The sequence below is a fragment of the Hemiscyllium ocellatum genome, chromosome 46 (assembly GCF_020745735.1).
Source record: "Hemiscyllium ocellatum isolate sHemOce1 chromosome 46, sHemOce1.pat.X.cur, whole genome shotgun sequence".
Lineage (NCBI taxonomy): Eukaryota > Metazoa > Chordata > Chondrichthyes > Orectolobiformes > Hemiscylliidae > Hemiscyllium > Hemiscyllium ocellatum.
In genome coordinates, this window is record NC_083446.1 from 13,243,305 (window position 1) to 13,263,681 (window position 20,377).

Sequence of the window (20,377 nt, forward strand, 5' to 3'; positions counted from 1 at the left end):
CCATGCCTCCAATTGATACATATCTTGCTGTATCCTCTGACAATCCTTCTCACTATCTGCAACTCTACCAATCTTTGTATCATCCACAAACTTACTAATTAGTCCAGCTGCATTTTTCTCAAATCATTTATGTAGATCACAAACAGCAAATGCACCAGCACTGATCCCTGTGGAAAACCACTAGTCACAGCATTTCGTTCTACCGCTACACTCTGTCTCCTATCACTAAGCCAGTTCTGTATCCATCTTGCCAGATCATCCTTGATACCACATGACCACCTTTTCTACCAGTCTGCCATGAGGGACCTTTACTGAAGACCACGTAGGCAATATCAATTGTTTTTCACTCATCATCTTCGTCATCTCAAAAAACTTGATGTCTCGTCATCTCAAAAAACTTGATGTCATGCTGACAACTTCCTGATGGACTTGTGGTGAAAGGAGTTTCTCTTTGCAAATGTCTCCATGAAGGACAGGTGATACAGAATGGTTCGACTACTCAGAGCATTCCACAGCAACGAGGCCAGTCCCAACCTTTGCAACATCAGGGACAGTAAATTCAGGGAATGTGATGGCAGAGTGGCATTATCTCTAGATCATTAATCCAGAGGCCAATCTTCAGAACCATTCTTCTGAAATTGTTTTCCTGCTGAGTTTTTCCAGCAATTTCTGGTTTTGGTAGTGAATGTGTTACTAAGTATCTCTTTAAATCAGCCCTTGAATTGTTTGTGCATTATCTCATCATGTTCCACTGTTTCGGTAACAAATATTGGAACGTTTGCTTCAGCCCCACAAACCGAAAAGCCCACTTTACCCCCAAGGTCTGACACAAGTCAGATTTCCAGACAAGTGAGGGTTTTGGCCAATGGGGAAATGAATCCAACTCAACCCCGCCCCTCATTCACTCCGATTGGTTGGTATACCTGTAACGCATCCCATGCTCCGGTTCAGCCCCCTATTGCTATTGGTCGGGAGGCGCCGACAATCACCTGAGCCCTATTGTCTACCGAAACATGCGCATTGACAACAGGTGGGTGTTTCGAGCATGCGCGTTGTGAGGTCTGGCCGTGGAGAGACGTTAGTTTGTCAGATCGGCGGGCGGTAAGGCGGGGAGGGGCGGGAGAAGGGGAGGTCATCGTTCGGCTCTTTGGCTCAGCGGGAAACATTCATAAATGTCCAGTGCACGTCTCAAACCGCATTAGAGGGCCTATCGGCCTAGGCCGAGCGGCAAACAGATGCACGCTGCCCGCGGGAGACAAGGGGCCCAGCGAATGGCCAATATCTCTGGGGGTCGGAGAGGAGAGAGCGATGAGGGGGAGGTTTGAGCGGTGCGCATGCGCGACACATCCCAATGATATCAGATTGGGCGTGTCCGGCCCCTGTGACCACGTGACCCGGGGGGTATTCTGAGACAGAGCCACATTGAAATTGAGACACAAACTCATTCCTCGGTCCACACAGGCTACCAGTACTCCTAAGCTTCTGTGCCAGTTATCCCTTTCCGTCCTTTGTGGGCGGTGACTCAGTGATTAGCACTGCTGCCTCACAGTGCCAGAGACCCTGGTTCATTTCCAGCCTTGGGTGATCTGTGTGGAGTTTCCACATTCTCCCTGTGTCTGCATGGGTTTCCTCTGGGTGCTCTGGTTTCCTCCCACGGTCCAAAGATGGCAGGTCAGGTGAATTGGCCATGCTAAATTGCCCATAGGTGAGAAGCTTAAGGTGGATTGGCTAGGAAAAAATAGAGGGTTTTAGGCATAGGCAAAGCAGTGAGTCATTGGGTCGAATGGCTTGTTTCCACACTGTAGGGATTCTATGAGGTGGGCCTTCATGGAGTATGCTCCGGGAGATGGCGGAGCAGAAGTAGACCATTTGGTCCATTGAGTCCACTCTGTCATTCAATGAAATTGTGCTTGATCTCATGATTTTCAAATCCAACTATTTTGCCAGACTCTTAATATTCCTTACCAATTAAAAAGTCTCTCTCTCTCTCTCTCAACCTTGAGTTTTCTTAATGACCCAGCCTTAGCAGCTTTCTACCATAAATAGTTTCCCTAGCTCTCAATGCTGTGAGAGCAGAAGTTCCACCTCCACTGTCTTAAATGGGTGACAAGATTGTCTTCTGGTTGCAGACTCTCGTGATCTCTTCCTATCACCTTGTTACAGAGGTCAACAGCACAGAAAATGACCCATCAAGTCAATGCTAGTTTGTTTTTAAAACAACCTAATTCTTAAACTCATTTTCCAGGTCTTGTCTCATAGCCTTGTATGGTTCTTATCTAAACATGTTGTAAATGTTATAAAGGTGTCTGACTCTATGATCCTTGCAGATGTTAAGTATTAGATTCCCACCATCTCATGAAGTTAAAGTCAAGCTCTCTTAAAAATCTACATGTTACGATAAGGTGTCCCCTCATTCTTCTAAACTGGAATGAGCATAAGTCCAATCTACTCAACCGCTCTTAAAATTAAAATTCCTCCATATCTGGGTTCAACCTAGTTGAAGTTCTGTGGACTGCATCCAATGCCAGTTTATTTTTTCTTGAATAAGGGGACCAAAACCATTCACAGTATTCAAATTGTGGGCCCGGAAACATCAGGAGAGAATGTTGGGTATACCTATTCTGGACTGATTGGGATCAATTTTATGAATTGCTTTTACAGGGGTTAGAAGGGAAGAATTGACATGCAACAAACCTGACATATGCATCATATTTAGTTGCCATTGTTACTCAAATAATCTGGAAGTAGACATTAGAGTTACGTGTGAGCATTAAAATTTATTTTACTCTTTCAGGGGATGTGGGGTTAGCTGCCAATCCTTTTATTGCCCATCCCTGGTTTTCCTTGAGATAGTGGTAGTGAGTTGTCTTGCAGAACCACTGCTGTCCAATAGTTATGGGGTGCACCAACAATGCTGCACAGGAGTTCCAGGATTTGGTCCCAGCGTTGGTGAAGGAAATGCAACATAGTTCCAAGTCAGAATGGTGAGTGGCTTAGAAATGTAAAAGATTGGAGCAGGAACAGGCCATTCAGCCATTCAATCCTGCTCTCAATCAAAATAACTGTTATTGATCATCCAATACAGTACCTGGTTTGTGCTTTATCCCCATACCCTTTGATCCCTTTAGCTCTAAAAGCTACAGCTAACTCCTTTTTGAAAGTGTTCTATGTTTTGACCTCAACTGCTTTCTGTGGCACAGAATTCTGCAAACTCACCACTCTGAGTGAAAATATTTCTCTTCACCTCAGTCCTCAGGCTTAGTGGGGAACTTGCAGGTAGAGATACACATTGATGGTACACATTGTTGTTATTAAGTTGTTGGTGGAGGGACTGAATGTGGATGTAATCTTAATCAAGCGAGCTGCTTTGTCCTGGGTGGTGTCAAGCTTTGGGAGTATTGTTGGAGAGACAACCATTCAGGGCAAATGGGAGGATGCCATCATACTCCTAACTTCTGCCTTGTAGATAAGGATTTGGGGAGTCAAGAGGTGAGTTACTTGCTGCAGGAATCCTTGCTGCTGTCCTCCTCTTGTCACCAGTGTTTATGTGGCTAATCTAGTTCATTGTCTGGTCAGTGGTAACCCCAGGATGTTAATAATTTGGGAATTTAGTGATGGAAAAGCCATTGATTGATTGTCATGGGGAATGGTTAGATTCTCTCAATGGATATGATCATTGTCTGACAGGTTGAGTAGCACAGTGTTACTTGCCATTTGTAAGCCCAAACCAGAATATTGTCCAGGCCTGCTGCATTTGGACATAGAATGCTTCAGTATCTGAAGAGTTGCCTATTCTGCAAGCATGTTGACATCTGATTTTTTGATGGAGGGAAAGTCATTAATGAAGTAGCTGAAGATAATTAGATTGAAAAGTGACCTTTCCTGGCATAAGGACTTGTAGCACAGTGACAGGGTCTTTAATTCCAGGCCACTGGGCCTAGATTCAAGTCTCACCTACTCCAGAGGTGTGTCATAATGACTACACTAATGAACACCTCCAGCTCTTGTAGTTCAGTGGTAGTATCCATATGTCTGAAGTAGGAGGCCCGAGTTTAAGTCGCAGCTGTGCTAGGGGTGAGTAATAACATCTCTGAACAGGTTAATTTAAAAATGTCTGCAGTTGAAACTGCTGACCTCCAACAGTGATTGTCTTCTCATTTGCTAGCTACTAGCAGCACAGAGTTTCACTTGATTCTCACTGAATCTTGTTTTTTGAGGGCTCCTTGAATTCATGCTTGATCAAATGATGCCTTGCTGTGAAAGGTAGTCACTGCCTCTACAGACCAAAGGTATTGCCTGAGTCCTTGAAATGTCTCTGTAATCCTTTTATGATTAGCTACAATGTTTTCTGAATCCATGTCATCCAAAAATTCAAACATTTGCACACCTGTTAATTTTCCTTCTCGAGATTCTTACACGCTTGTAGTAACTGCAATACATCAACTTCTGTGAACAGCCACGATTTATTTCGGCAAGTACCAGCTTTTGGAGGATCACTTAACGCTCTTCGCAATGTTTGTGGAGTGTGTCAAGCGAGGCTCTCTGAATAAGGGAACCGTCCTCCCATTATGCAGGGTTTTACATCGCAGTCAGTGATGCAGACAAAACACCATCCCGCTGATGCTACCCCATAGTCACATGCCAGCTAAAGACAAAGTACCAAAATTAGATTATTTCTAGAAACAACATGTGGTTAGGTTATTCCTTAAAACAGAGTACCATTATCAGAAAAACACCCCTTCCCCAGAACATCGAATTTCTTACATGTCAGCAGAGCAAATTAACCCTTTAACATCTCATGCCTCTATCAAATCTCCCCTGCACCTCCTTTCCTTGAAGAAAGACAGTCTCCGATTTGAAAAATGTGTTGCTGGAAAAGCGCAGCAGGTCAGGCAGCATCAAAGGAGCAGGAGAATCGACGTTTCAGGCATACGCCTTTCCTGAAGAACTTTTCCAACAACACATTTTTCAGCTCTGATCTCCAGCATCTGCAGTCCTCACTTTCTCCCAGTCTCAGATTCCTCAACCTAATCTTGGAACTAAAATTGTTCAAGCCCTGCTGATATATCTCTACTGCATCCTTTCAAGGAAACTTCCCACCCTTCATGTTGTTTGCTGATCATGGGCTTGTGCAGACCCAGATGGTCTGTGTTGATGTGTTGTGTGATGGCATTGCGTGATTCTTCAAGTGACTACTTCATGCACCAACAGCTGCACAATGATATCACTGCATTCTTTGAGCTGTTTCTTCAACTGAGTTCTGACTCCAGGGCTTCTGAATCCTTTCCTGCAGTAGACTGCAGCAAGATATTTAAATATTCAAATTCTTTCAGATGCAAATCCTTTGTCCATTCATCTTCAGTTTAGAGCGTTTGTCAGTAGGCTCTGTTATCTGTGACATGTTCCATATCTCCAGAGCTTGTGTAATCTCTTTGCTGTACTTCTGAATTTATGTCCATCTGTTGCTCTGTTTCAAGTTTTTCATTCCTGGTCACCTCTGCCTGATCTACGTCTAATAATGGATGTATTTTAATTCTGTTCAGTATTTCACCATTAATTCTGCTGATCTTGTATAAATGAGGTTTCTCTTGCTATGCATCCCCTGACAACTGCTGGTGTACCAGATTTGTTTTCCCATTGTACGAGTGTAGGACAGTACAGTAAAGGAACAGGCTCTTTTGGCCACAATGTCTGCACCAACCCGATGCCACTCTACACTAATCTCGTCTACCTGCACATGGTCTGTATCACTCCATTTCCTGCCAGTTCACATGTCTAAATGCCTCTTAAATGTTCCTATCATATCTACTATCACTGCTCTTAAGCATGTTCCAGGCATCTATCACCCTTTTGTGTGGGGACAAAAAAAAACTGTGCGTCACACATCTTGTGAAGGAGGTTGGCTAACGTGGTGCCACTGTTTAAGAAAAGTGGTAAGGACAAGCCAGGGAATTACAGACCAGTGAGCCTGACGTCGGTGGTGGGCAAGTTGTTGGAGGGAATCCTGAGGGACAGGATTTATGTGTATTTTGAAAGTCAAGGATTGATTAGGGATAGTCAGCATGGCTTTGTGTGTGGGAAATCATGTCTCACAAACTTGATTGAATTTTTTTTGAAGAAGTAACAAAGGATTGGTGAGAGCAGATTGGTGGACGTGATCCAAATGGACTTCAGTAAGGCATTTGACAAGGTTCCCCATGGGAGACTGGTTCGCAAGGTGAGATCTGGATTACAGGGAGAACTAGCCATTTGGATACAGAACTGGCTCAAAGGTAGACACAGGGTGGTGATGGAGGGTTGTTTTTCAGACTGGAGCCTGTGACCAGTGGAGTGTCATAAGGATAGGTGCTGGGTCCACTACTTTTCGTCATTTATATAAATGATTTGGATGTGAACATAGGTACGTTTAGTAAGTTTGCAGGTGACATCAAAATTGGAGGGGTAGTGGACAGCAAAGGAGGTTACCTCAGATTACAATGGGATCTTGATCAGATGGGCCAGTGGGCTGAGGAGTGGCAGATGAAGTTTAATTTAGATGAATGCGAGGTGCTGCAGGGCAGCACGGTGGCACAGTGGTTAGCACTGCTGCCTCTCAGCACCAGGGACCTGGGTTCAATTTCCGCCTCAGGCGACTGACTGTGTGGAGTTTGCACGTTCTCCCCGTGTCTGCGTGGGTTTCCTCCCACAGTCCAAAGATGTGCGGGTCAGGTGAATTGGCCATGCTAAATTGCCCATAGTATTAGGTAAGGGGTATGGGTGGGTTGTGCTTCGGCGGGTCGGTGTGGACTTGTTGGGCCAAAGGGCCTGTTTCCACACTGTAAGTAATCTAATCTAATCATAACAGAACTTAAACAATTAGTGGTAAGGTCCTAGGGAGTGCTGCTGAACAAAGACCTTAGATGCAGGTTCATAATTCCTTGAAAGTACAGTCTGAGGTAGATAGGATAGTGTAGAAGGTATTTGGTATGCTTTCCCTTATTGGTCAGAGTATTGAGTACAGGAGTTGGGAGGTCATGTTGCGGCTAATAAGGACATTGATTAGGCCACTTTTGGAATATTGCATGCAATTCTGGTTCTTACTATCGGAAGGATGTTGTGAAACTTCAAAGGATTCCAAAAAGATTTACAAGGATGTTGTATTGTTCGAGGATTTGAGCTATAGGAAGAGGCTGAATTGGCTGAGGCTATTTTCTCTGGAGTGTCGGAGGCTGAGGGGGTGACCTTAACGAGGTTTACAAAATTGAGGGTCTTGGATAGGTTAAATAGACAAAGTCTTTTCCCTGAGGTGGGCTGAGTCCAGAACTAGAGGGCATAGGTTTAGGGTGAGAGGGGAAAGATAAAAAAGGGACCCAAGGGGCAGCTTTTTCACACACAGTGGTACGTGTATGGAATGAGCTGCCAGAGGATGTGGTGGAGGCTCGTACAAAAAGGCAAGTGGGACTAGATTAGGTTGGGATATCTGGTCGCCATGGACGAGTTGGTCCAAAGGGTCTGATTCCGTCCTGTACATCTCTCTGACTCTATCTTTAAACTTTCCCCCTCTCTCCTTAAACCTATGCCTCCTAATATTTGACATTTCTATCCTGGGAAAAGACTGATTAAATACCCTATTCATGCCTCACATAATTTTATATATTTATATTAAATTGACCTTCAGTCTCTGACACTGGCAAAAACAATCCAAGTTTGTCCAACACAAACGAGAACCAGGTTGCTGGTAAAGCTCAGCAGGTCTGGCAGCATCTGTGAAGAGAAATCAGAGTTAACATTTTGGGTCCAGTGACTCTTCTTCAGAACTGTTCTGAGAAAGCATCACCGGACTCGAAACGTTAACTCCAAGTTTGTTCAACCTCTCCTTTGGTAGCAAAGACATTCTAATGCAGACAACATCCAGGTAAACCTCTTTTGCAGTTTCTAAAGCCCCCACTTCCTTCCCATGGTGTGGCAACCAGAACTGTACACAATACTCCAAACGAGGCCTAACAAAAGTTTTGTATAGCTGCAACATGACTTGCCAACTTTTATCCTCAATGCTTTCCCTGCCACACACCTCCTTCACTACTTTATCCACTTTTGTGTTGTAACTTTCAGGGGACTATGGACTTGCATCCCAAGATCCTCAAATCAAATCAAATTTACTGTATACCTGTACTTTCCTCTGGCATTTGACCTCACAAAATGCATCACCGCAGACGTCTATTTTCATAGTCAGGCATTGTTTTGACTGTGCTATATTCCATTTGGCTGCAAAATTCTGCATTTTTTTTTTATTTCCTGCAATTCATTCTGCACTTGGAGTGTTAATCTTGTTTATCTCTCCACAGTTACCAGCAGATACTGCCCATCCACAGTTACTCGTGGAGAAGATGATGTTTGATTATCTTAAGTCACTGCAATCCATGTGGTGAGGGTGCTGCCATAGTGCTGTAGGGTAAGGAATTACAGGACTTTCATTAAGATGAAGGATCAGCAGGTCAACAACTAAATTGTATTTTTATCAGACTTTTAATGGAATAATATTTTCTAAGGCATTTCACATGGGTTTTACAAAGCAGTGTTTGACACCAAGCCACTCCAAGTTCCTGTGCAGCCCAGATGAGATATTCTGAATCCAAGCACCAGGTAGGCAGCACAACCATTGGGACTCTTTATCCTGGTCAGAGAGAACAGTGTCTGTGCCTCTAACTGTAGTGTCACCAATTACAACAACATTTATCTTCTCCCCCCACCACTTGAATGGCTTCCTGCAACCAGGTGCTGCAGTCAGTCGGCTCATCCTCCCTGCAGTCCCCATTCCCATCCACACAGGGAGCAAAACTCTTGAATCTGTTGGACAAGGATAGGGTCTGAGGCTCCTGCAACTCTACTTCTTGGATCCCTCCATGTGCCTCACTCAGAGCCACGCCCTCCTGTCCCTGACCACTGGCAAAATTTGCGTTAGTCAGTCTGAGGGTGTGACTGTCTCCTGAAACACAGCATCCAGGTAACCCTGATGTGTCGAAATGTTTGAAGGTCAGACTCCAGCTCATCGATCCTGAGCTGCAGTTCTTTCAGCAGCCAATATTTAGTACAGACAAGGTCATTGGGAGCCACAATGTGAACAGTCTAGTTCAGCCTCTGAGAGGAATGGAGTTGCTGGCTCAGAAATGGTCATAGAGTCATAGAGATGTACATCATGGAAACAGACCCTTAGGTCCAACCCCTCCATGCCGACTAAATATCCCAACCCAATCTAGTCCCACCTGCCAGCACCCGGCCCATTTCGCTCCAAACCCTTCCTATTCATATACCCATCCAAATGCCTCTTAAATGTTGCAATTGTACCAGCTTCCACCACATCCTCTGGCAGCTCATTCCATACATGTACCACCCTCTGCGAGAAAAAGTTGCCCCTTAGGCCTCTTTTATATCTTACCCCTCTCACCCTAAACCTATGCCCTCTAGTTCTGGATTCCCCGACCCCAGGGAAAAGACTTTGCCTATTTATCGTATCCATGCCCCTCATAATTTTGTAAACTTCTATAAGGTCACCCCTCAGCCTCCGAAGCTCCAGGGAAAATAGCCTCAGCCTATAGCTCAGGTCCTCCAACCCTGGCAATATCCTTGTAAATCTTTTCCGAACCCTTTCAAGTTTCACAACATCTTTCCGATAGGAAGGAGACCAGAATTGCACGCAATATTCCAATAGTGGCCTAACCAATGTCTTGTACAGCCGCAACATGACCTCCCAACTGTTTGTTACTGAGATTGAGACTTTGATCTTCCCAATATTTACAGGTAGAAAATGTCTGCTAATCCAGTAGTCGATGTCAGACATGTCAGGATGTTGTGTGATTTGGAGGGAACTTGGTGGTGGTGGTGTTCACATTGGCTTTCAGGTGCTCTCACTCAACTGAATGAGAGTTGTGATTTTTTTTCTTCTGAAAAGCAGCTTTCACAGTGATTTTGTTTTCCTTGTGCAGCCTCAACCTACCAGATTCATTCAGCCCCATTTCACAACATGCCCTTGTGTTTTGGTGGGTTCTCTCTCACTCCTTCTTTCTGTTATGTCAATTTCACAGGATTTTGAACAGGGACAATTTGCAGTTGGGAGTCTTGAATCAAACATCCCATCAAGATATTTGAGTCATTCAATTGAATGTAACCTTAAATGCCATAGAATTTTGAACATGGAAGAAAATAACACTATTCACCAGTGCAGTCACACCGAGGAGCAACTGTTGAAGTGTGGTGTCAGAGAGGAGGGATTCAGTTACCAACCTGAGCTGGACACTCATCAATATACTCACACAGGGGAGAGGCCGTTAACCTGCTCTATATGTGGGAAGGGATTTGCTCGATTATCTCAGCTGATGGCACACCAACGAGTGCACAGTGGGGAAAGACCTTTTAAGTGCCCAGATTGTGACAAATGCTACAAAAGCTCTGGGGACCTGAAGTCTCATTATCGTGTTCATACCAATGAGAGACCTTTCAGGTGCTCTCAATGTGGGACTGGGTTCAGGGGATCATTCCAACTCACTGTGCATCAGCGAATTCATACAGGGGTGAGGCCATTCATCTGCTCCATGTGTGGGAAGGGGTTCACTCAGTTATCCCACGTATTAAGACATGAGCGAGTTCACACTGGGGAGAGACCTTATAAATGTCCAGATTGTGAGAAGTGTTATAAAAGCTCCGGGGAACTGATGTCCCATCAACGTGTTCACACTGATGAGAGACCCTTCAGGTGCTCTCAGTGTGGGACTGGGTTCTGGCTGTCATCTGAACTCAATATACACCAGCGAGTTCACACTGGAGAGAGGCCGTTCATCTGCTCTGAGTGTGGAAAAGGATTCAGTCAGTCAACCCAGCTATTCACACACCAGCGAGTTCACACTAGGGAGAGACCATTTACCTGCTCTGAGTGTGGAAAGGGATTCACCCAATCATCTGACTTGCTGATTCATCAGCGAATTCACACTGGAGAGAAGCCGTTCAATTGCTCTGAATGTGGGAAGAGATTTACTACATCATCCCACCTGCTGAAACACCAGCGAGTCCACAAGAAGATGCCGTGATGGGATTTTGCGGATAGTTGTATCCTGAATGAACTGTTTGTTGGGATCTGTTTTTGCTGATGTTAACAAACTCCAGTCCAGTTATAGGTGTTAGTATTCTGCATAGAAGTCAAATAAAGTAATTTTGTGTTAAATGCTGTGTACTGAATCTTTTTAATATCTGTATCAAAAGTTAGTTTTTTTTAGTGGGCTTGTTTTCTTGACTTTTTCCTCCATTCTTGCCTCCAACAAGAGGTTTATGGAGCTTCTTTGTTATTAAGATTGAACACGGAATGTAAGATGTACAGCATGGAAACAGATCCTTCAGTCCAACTTGTCCAGGCCGAGCAGATATCCCGACCCAACCTGGTCCCACCTGCCAGCATCCAGCCCATATCCTTCCAAACCCTCCCTATTCATATACCCATCCAAATGCTCTTTAAATGTTGCAATTGTACCAGCCTCCACCACTTCCTGTCTAAGTTACTTTTCTAACCCTGACCTTGGTGCAGCAATCAAAATTTGAATTGTGCAAAATTTGTGGATATACTTTGAGCTGTTGAAGTCTCTGCTGTGTAGTTCCCTGCCCAAAGCACTCCATCTCTCAACATCAGGGACCCGAGTTCGATTCCAGCCTTGGGGGACTGTCTGTGTGGAGTTTGCACATTCTCCCTGTGTCTGAGTGGGTTTCCTCCAGGTGCTCTGGTTTCCTCCCATAAATACGATGATGTGCAGATTAGCTGAATTGGCCATGCAAAATTGCCCCTAGTGTTCAGGGATGTGCAGGTTAGATACATTAGTCAGAGGGAAATGTAGAATCATAGGGTAGTGGAATGGGTCAAGGTGGGTTACTCTTCAGAGGGTTGGTGTGGACTTGTTGGGCAAATGGCCTCTTTCCACACTGTAGTGATTCTATGATTCTCTATCTCTCCATAAGATGTTTCTAAAATTTTTAATTGTGCTTTTTTCCATTGGTCCTAACATGTGGCTGTGGAGTTTTGATGACATGTCCCATTGGGATATTTTACTATGGTGAATGTGTGATATAAAGGGAGAAATTAATTTGGAAGTGATGAATAGCAGCAAGAATGTTAGACTCTAACCATTGTAATCACTTGTGAATTATTTGGTGATCTAGCAGGTTCTCCTGAAGTGACTTTGGCTTTTGACTCTTACTGAGAGCTAGTTCAGACCAGGAGTATTTCCCTGAAAACTTATGTCTGCTGAACTCCAGCTTCACATCCCACATGGGAGAAGCTGCCAGAAAAATGGACTTGTCTCCAAATTAATTTTGATGAGCTTTAGCTATGCTATAAATGTCATAGATATTTGAAGGGTCTGGGATTTCTCTGTCCAGAACACACAGTGCTAACTTAAGTAGCTTGGTTCACTTCACTCGTAACCGAAACATAAATGAGACAGTTTACTAATTTTAACAATTATATTATGCAATATGTTTTGTAGCAGCTACCTGGGTGCTAAAACAGAGAGAGATTGCTAACTTGGCCAAACAGCAAGTGATGCTGGGTATATTGGCCAAGTAAAATGCTGAAATCTCAAAACACACACTCCAGATATGGTGCAAACACAGCAGACAGATGCTAATTAGCATAATGTAAAAGGCAACAATTATCCTGGACAAATATACCCCCAATAAATTTTCCACTAAACAAGTGAGGGCACAGACAGGAAGGCATTAGGTCTCACTGCACAAAGAAACAAGCAGTAGTATGGCACCTAAATGATTGACATTGTCAAACTGTTAACTGATTAGCCAGAGCTACAGAAAATTCCAGAAAACCATCTAAAAGGGTATAAAAACAGAGTTCACCTGCAGATGCTCTCCTGGACCTTATCCTGAGACTAGCAAGGCAACAGGCAGCACAGCTGACCATCCAGAAAGAGAGAGAGAGAGAGATAAAGAAAGCAGCTTCACAGAGCTAGAGAGAGTGTGACTGCGTATTCATAACATTCTGGTTGGAGATGTCTGACTTGTTTAAGTAAGAATTAGACAAGAGTTTGAATAAGTATGCTACTATACCAAAAAAAATCAAAAGATGTATCATCAAATCTAATAAAATCCAATTAGATGTTATTTATCATAAAGAATATCCAAGAACATCTAGAAGTATCTATAACAGCTAAGAATGGAATAACCATCAACATTTAAAGTAAACTTTTACCTGAAAGCCCTAAATAAAAAAGATATCTTCTGGTGGACGAAAATATATTTTGAGAAGTATTATCTGAATACTTCTGAAATTCCAGTGAAAGGCTTTTATCTTTGTATTGTTTGGACCCTTCTGGTTTTATACATATAAATGTTTATCCTCTGTAGAGCTTCCTTCCACTTTTATGTGATGCTGTATCACTTTGTTATTCCATAATTATTCAGTGATGATTCCTTGATGAAGTTGTGAACTTTTATCTCGTCAACTTGTGATATTTTATACTCACATGGATATTCTATTCATCTCCCCTCATTCTTTCTGTTAGAATTAAAAGGCTTATCAGCAAAGTCTAAATATCTGATCATTCTTTGCCATTTCTAAGCAGTTGGATGGTTTCGGTATTCCTACTGTAATTAACATCTTATTTTTATGTCTACGTGTGATGTTGCCATGTCTGTTTTTAGATCTTTTTCTCAATGATTAACCATTCTTTATACCTTTTTGTTGTCTGTATTGAGTAAGAGTCTATTAATTAATAACATATATGAGTCATATTTGTGTCCCCTTCTATATTAATTCTAACTTCAAAGTAATCCTTTCTTGTTTGCTGCAATTATATCTTTAATCATTAACTCCTACATGAATTTTTATTTTGCAATGTTTTGAACATCTATCCTACTTAATTAGTTATACTTATTTCTGAATTAAACTTGTATTTCTAAACAGGTGTCAATACAGTATGAAAGCAAAGTACAATCAAAATACTGCAGATGCTGCATATTTGAAATAAAAACAAATGCCAGAGAAACTCAGCAGTTTCAAGTTCAAATGACTTCTTAAGAACTGAATGTGTTTCTGAAGAAGTCATCAGGCTCAAAACATTAACTCTGTATCACTCCTGAGGGATGCTACCAGCATTGTCTGTTTTTATATAATGTTGAATCACTTCCTTCACACTGACCAAGTGAATGGTCTCTCCCCAGTGTGACTGCACCATTGAGTTAGTGCCTTAGCTAGGTAAATGAATTCCAATCACAGTCCAAATATTTTCACAATATCTTCATAGTAGAGCAATGTAGAAAATAGAAGCAGGAAAAGACCGTTTGGCTTACTGAATCCTCTTTACCATTCAATAAGAACATGGCAGATTCTCTACCTCAACATTATATTCTTGTTCTCTGAAGCCCATTTACTCTTGTATCTTCTTGAAATTTAGTGATTTTGTTTTAGAAGATATTCAATAACTTTGAATCCACAAGCTTTCATGGTAGAGGTTCCATAGATTCTTTACTTTCTCAGTAAGGAAATTTCTGATTTCAGTTCAAAATGGCTTACCATTTATGCAGATATTCTTTTGTCTCTCCTACCTGGGTGATCAGTTAAAGTCTCAGCTAAACATAAAACATGTATGTGGTTTCTCACCACTGTGGACCATGCATTTGAGATTATGCAACTTCATGTCAGTATGTTGAAACACACTCATTTAGGTGTGTGTCTCAGCGCTTTTCCAGTTACACTGATGAATTAAATATTTTTCTGTTTCGAGGTTCCTTGTGCAGTTTCCAGTTTTCTCAATTATTTCAACCATCTATTTTTTTTTTCTTTTTGTCTTTTCTCCACTACACTAAAGCCCTAAAAGGAGCATTTTTACATTGGTAATCCAACTATATCCCCTTTGGCTGCCAGTGAGAACATTTTACTGTACAATGATACAACTCTTGTCTAATTACAGGTGTGATCATGTGAACAATATAAGTCTGTCTAGGACAGCATGCACATTCCCCTGTGATTACATGGAACTTCTGCACATCCACCTACAGATTACATAAATACACTCAATGAAAGAAATAAATTCCTACAGATTGTGTTAAAACCCACGTGAAGAAGGCATATAGTTTGTTAGCTTTTATTGGTAGAGGGATTGAGTTTCAGAACCACAAAATCATGCTGCAGCCGTACAAAACTCTGGTGCGGCCACATTTGGAATTATTGCATACAGTTTTGGTCACCGCATTATAGAAAGGATGTGAAATCTTTGAAAGGGTTCAGAGGAGATTTGCTAGGATTTTGCCTGATATGGAGGGAAGGTCTTGAGGGACTTGAGGCTGTTTTCGTTAGAGAAGGTTGAGAGGGGGCTTAGAGTCATAGAGATGTACAGCATGGAAACAGATCTTTCGGTCCAACCCGTCCATGCTGACCAGATATCCCAACCCAATCTAGTCCCACCTGCCAGCAACTGGCCCATATCCCTCCAAACCCTTCCTATATATACCCATCCAAATGCCTTTAAAATGTTGCAATTGTACCAGCCTCCACCACTTCCTCTGGCAGCTCATTCCATACACGTACCACCCCGTGTGAAAAAGTTGCCCCTCAGGTCCCTTTTATATTTTTCTCCTCTCACCCAAAACCTATGCCCTCTAGTTCTGGACTCCCCCACCCCAGGGAAAATACTTTGCTTATTTACCCTATCCATGCCCCTCATTATTTTGTCAACCTCTATAAGGTCACCCCTCAGCCTCCGATGCTCCAGGGACAACAGCCCCAGCCTATTTAGCCTCTCCCTATAGCTCAAATCCTCCAAACCTGGCAACATCCTTGTAAATGTTTTCTGAACTCTTTATTGAGACATATAAGATAACCAGACAGTTAGATAGGTTGGACAGTGAGAACCTTTTCCTTGGATGGCAATTGCTACCATGAGTGGACGTAGCTTTAAATTGAGAGGTGATAGATATAGGACGGATGTCAGAGGTAGTTTCTTTACTCAGAGAGTAGTAGGGGCGTGGAACACAATGCCTGCAACAGTCGTAGACTCACCAACTGTAAGGGCATTTAAATGTTCATTGGATAAGCATATGGACAAGAATGGAATAGTGTAGGTTAGATGGGCGTCAGACTGGTTCCACAGACAGGTGCAACATCGAGTGTCGAAGGTCATTCTGTGCTGTATCTGGAAACTGGATGACTAAGTCGATCTACCCAGGCATGTAGCAAGTGAATGGCCTCATCCTAGTGCAATTTTACTGAAAGCTTTATAGCTTCATGGGGATTTTAAACTAATTCTCAATGTCCCCACTTTTCCACGATTTCTCCCCATTGTGAGTGTCCTACTGCCTCTCCAGGTTGATCAATCAGTTGAAACCTTTCAATGATTACACAGGACACGCAGAACAGAAACGGGCTATTGAATTCCAGAAGTCATTGAATTTGACATTTTCATTCTGTTTCTCTCGCCACAAATGCTGCCATACATGTTCTTCCAGCATTTTTAAAATTCAGATATTTAGCATGACAGTGTTAACAAAAACAGGGCATTCAGCCTGACCAGACCATGCCGGAGTTTATGCTCCAGGAATTTTCATTAATTCTCTTTCAACACATTTAAAAGTTTAATTTGGTCTATTTTACTCTGGTAGATTTATGCAAAATTAGATTTCCAAGGAACAGGAATCCAGTGCGCAGCCGCGGATCGGGCAGGACTCTGAGCATGCTCAATGTCAGTCACAGCGACAAGCTGAGGTGCGGACATTTCAGGCGGCGGTGGCAGAAGATTGAGACAGAGTAGGAATGGAAACCACGACACTGGGGCCTGGTAACTTCATCAATTCCTAAGGGTAAGCCTGGGACCTTGAATGAGAGTCCTTCGGTGCCGTATTTATCGTGCGGGCGGGATCAGGCCTCGGGGGAGCGGTCTCGCTGATCGCCATTTTGTGAGTGGGTGTCAGGGCGGATCAGGGAGGCGGGCCGTCCCGAGGTTACCCAGGCAACCGTTCACCCTCCCTCCATCTTGGGAAAGGTAGGTGCGGAGAGCACAGCGAATGGACAGCCATCTTGGTGAGGGAACTGGATGTGAGCTGGGCGTCAACACCCCAGTCACCAGGCGAGATGATGATTGATTTGATTGTCGCACTGCAGGACTAAATTTCCCCCCCCGCTTTACCTTTGCCACTGGTACCAACGTGGGCTTTGGCTGCTCACACCCACCCATCCTTATCAATGTCCTGCAACTGCCTGTGATAACCTTGATCCTGGCAGGAGAGAGGCAACATTAGTATTCTTGGAGTTATGTCTATAGCCATAGACATGTCTGTTTGTTCCCTCACCACGATTGCTCTCCCACTCATCTTTCTGTAGATCTGGACCATCAATGGTGCTCTATGTTTACCTCTTGCTGTACTACATGAGGAACCAGTGTCTTCATTGTTAAAGTTTTGAGAGATGGCCTCAGGGAGTGCTGCACTAGCTGTCTGGCTCTCTTCAACTGCCTGGTGGTTACCTATTGCTTCTCTACCTGCATGTGCCGAGCCTGTGTGTGACCACATATCTGATTACGGTACCAACAAAGTTCCCAACCTCATGGATATACCACAGTTAGTCCAGTTGCTTCTTGAGCTCTGAAACCCATAACTCAAGCTTGTTCAGCTGGTAGCACTTCCTGCTCTTGTGCTTATCCAAATCGTAAAGTGTCTATGACTCTCCACGTGCCATAGATGGCACACCTTCATCAGGCTTTTGTGTTACTTAGACTCAGAGTCATAGAGATGTACAGAATGGAAATAGACCTTTCAATTCTATGCTGACGAGATATCCTAAATTAATATAGTCCCATTTGCCAGCACTTGGCCCATATCCCTCTAAGTCCTTCCTATTCATAAACCCACCCAAATGCCTTTTAAATGTTGTATTGTACCAACCTCCACCACCTCCGCTTGCAGCTCATTCCATACATGAAAAAGTTGTTCCTTAGGTCCCTTTTAAATCTTCCCAGTCTCGCCCTAAGCCTATGCCCTCTCATTCTGGACTCCCCCACTCCAGGGAAAAGACCTTGTCTATTTACTGTATGATTTTATAAACCTCTATAACATCACCTCTCAGCCTCTGACGCTCCAGGGAAAACAGCCTCAGCCTCTCACTATAGCTCAAACTCTCAACCCTGGAAACATTCTTGTAAATCTTTTCTGAACCCTTCCAAGCTTCACTACATCCTTCCGAAAGGAGGGAGACCAGTATCGATTTTTTTAAAGTTTTTTTTCCTAAATGTATTTTTTCCGAAATTTATGAACTTTGAGACACAGGTCCTAACAGCAGTTTAGAAAGGAACAACTCCTTACCCCCCCCCTCCCCCCACCCAACTTCACTGAACTCTCCACTTAGCCAACTTAACTTCTTACATTAAACCTAACTTAAAACACTCTTTCCAACAATGCATTGAATTCCCATTTTGAATTAAATTTCAGGTATTCAGTATCTTGTCTCACTATGGCTCAGTCTGACTGTACATCCCTTACTGACCAAGTGATTTTAAAGAAAAAAAGTTTTTTTTAAGAGACACTCTGACGAGTAACCAGCTAACTTAGCTTCCTGTTACAATGATCAACATTAGTTGAGCAATGAAGATGATGGTATGTGAGTCTGGATTTCAGCCCAGGGAGAAGGGATAGAGTGTGGCATGGAAATTTATATTTGGGAAGAGGTGGGGGGTGTTGGGTCTAAAATGAGCATAACTAGTGATCTGCACAAGGGCAAGTCCTGTGCTCTTTTCTTGATTTTTTTCGGCCCTCTTCGTCAATCATGCGTCGGTCCCACATCAATATCAATGAACCACGAGTAATATAACTCTGAATAGAATACATGTATTGGTTTCCCAGTGCCTTCCTTGCAAGTCACAATAGACAATAGGTGCAGGAGTAGGCCATTCTGCCCTTTGAGCCTACACCACCATTCAATATGATCATGGCTGATCATCCTTGATCAGTATTCTGTTCCTGCTTTATCTCCATAACCCTTGATTCTATTATCCTTGAGAGCTCTATTCAACTCTTTCTTAAATGAATCCAGACACTGGGCCTCCACTGCCCTCTGGGGCAGAGCATTCCACACAGCCACCACTCTCTGGGTGGTGAAGTTTCTCCTCATCTCGGTCCTAAATGGTCTACCCCATATTTTTAAGCTGTGTCCTCTGGTTCGGCACTCACCCATCAGTGGAAACCTGTTTCCTGTCTCCAGAGTGTCCAATCCTTTAATAATCTTTTATGTCTCAATCAGATCCCCTCAGTCTTCTAAACTCAAAAGTATACAAGCCCAGTCGCTCCAGTCTTTCAGTGTAAGGTAGTCCCGCCATTCCAGGAATTGACCTCGTAAACCTCCGCTGCACTCCCTCCATAGCCAGAATGTCTTTTGTCAAATTTGGAGACCAGAACTGCACGCAGTACTCCAGGTGTGGTCTCACCAGGGCCCTGTACAGCTGTAGAAGACCCTCTTTGCTTCTGTACTCAATCCCTCTTGTTATGAAGGCCAGCATGCTATTAGCCTTCTTCACTACCTGGTGTACCTGCATGCTTACCTTCATTGACTGGTGTACAAGAACACCCAGATCTCTCTGTATTGCCCCTTTACTACCTAAATGGAATCAACTTAGGTAATCTGCCTTTCTGTTCTTGCCACCAAAGTGGATAACCATACATTTATCCACATTAAACTGCATCTGCCATGCATTTGACCACTCACCTAACTTGTCCAGGTCACCCTGTAATCTCCTAACATCCTCATCACATTTCACTCTGCCACCCTGCTTAGTATCATCAGCAAATTTGCTAATGTTATTACTAATACCATCTTCTACATCATTAACATATATTGTAAAAAAGCTGCGGTCCCAGTACTGATCCCTGCGGTACCCCACTGCTCACTGCCTGCCATTCCGAAATGGAGCCGTTTATCACTACTCTTTGTTTCCTATCAGCCAACCAACTTTCAATCCAAGTTAGTACTTTGCCCCCAATACCACGCGCCCTAATTTTGCTCACTAACCTCCTATGTGGGACTTTATCAAAAGCTTTCTGAAAGCCCAGGTACACTAAATATATTGGATCTCCCTCGTCCATCTTCAGAGTTACATCCTCAAAAAATTCCAGAAGATTAGTCAAGCATGATTTCCCCTTCATAAATCCATGCTGACTCTGACCTATCCTGTTACTACTATCCAGATGTGTCGTAATTTCATCCTTTATAATGTGTTTAAAGGAAAAGACTTCACTAAAAATCCTCACTCTTTGTCCTTTGAAGTTCCAAAACCTCAGTCACCAAATATTTGCTCTTTGTCATATTAGTGTGACTCGATGCATTTCTGTGTCCAGGTTTGCATGTCAGTGAATGTGTTTGTGT

At 43.2% G+C, this 20,377-nt stretch overlaps 2 protein-coding genes across 4 annotated transcripts in view; both read left to right on the forward strand.

Annotated features, from left to right (window-relative positions):
• The first annotated feature begins 1,035 nt into the window (after nucleotides 1–1,035).
• Nucleotides 1,036–11,166, forward strand: LOC132836258 (zinc finger protein 239-like). 2 transcript variants are annotated; one of them, XM_060855616.1, is made up of 4 exons: nucleotides 1,036–1,101; nucleotides 2,795–2,984; nucleotides 8,325–8,431; nucleotides 10,062–11,166. In XM_060855616.1, exon 4 carries the CDS (start codon nucleotides 10,170–10,172, stop codon nucleotides 11,058–11,060), a length of 891 nt encoding a protein of 296 aa, XP_060711599.1. In that variant the 5' UTR covers nucleotides 1,036–1,101; nucleotides 2,795–2,984; nucleotides 8,325–8,431; nucleotides 10,062–10,169; the 3' UTR covers nucleotides 11,061–11,166. The 2 variants fall into 2 exon arrangements, with proteins under 2 accessions (XP_060711599.1, XP_060711600.1); XM_060855617.1 differs by lacking the exon at nucleotides 2,795–2,984 and having other exon boundaries at nucleotides 1,061–1,101.
• A 5,537-nt stretch (nucleotides 11,167–16,703) lies between these two features.
• LOC132836114 (zinc finger protein 239-like) overlaps nucleotides 16,704–20,377 on the forward strand; it is a 60,128-nt gene continuing 56,454 nt past the window's right edge. For both annotated transcript variants that reach the window (XM_060855391.1, XM_060855390.1), the window contains exon 1: nucleotides 16,704–16,827. The gene's annotated coding sequence lies outside the window, so the exon portion shown is untranslated. The remainder of the gene's footprint in view (nucleotides 16,828–20,377) is intronic.

Excerpts from the sequence above, each read along its gene's own strand:
- LOC132836258 (XM_060855616.1), top strand. The coding sequence starts at position 10,170 with ATGGAAGAAAATAACACTATTCACCAGTGCAGTCACACCGAGGAGCAA.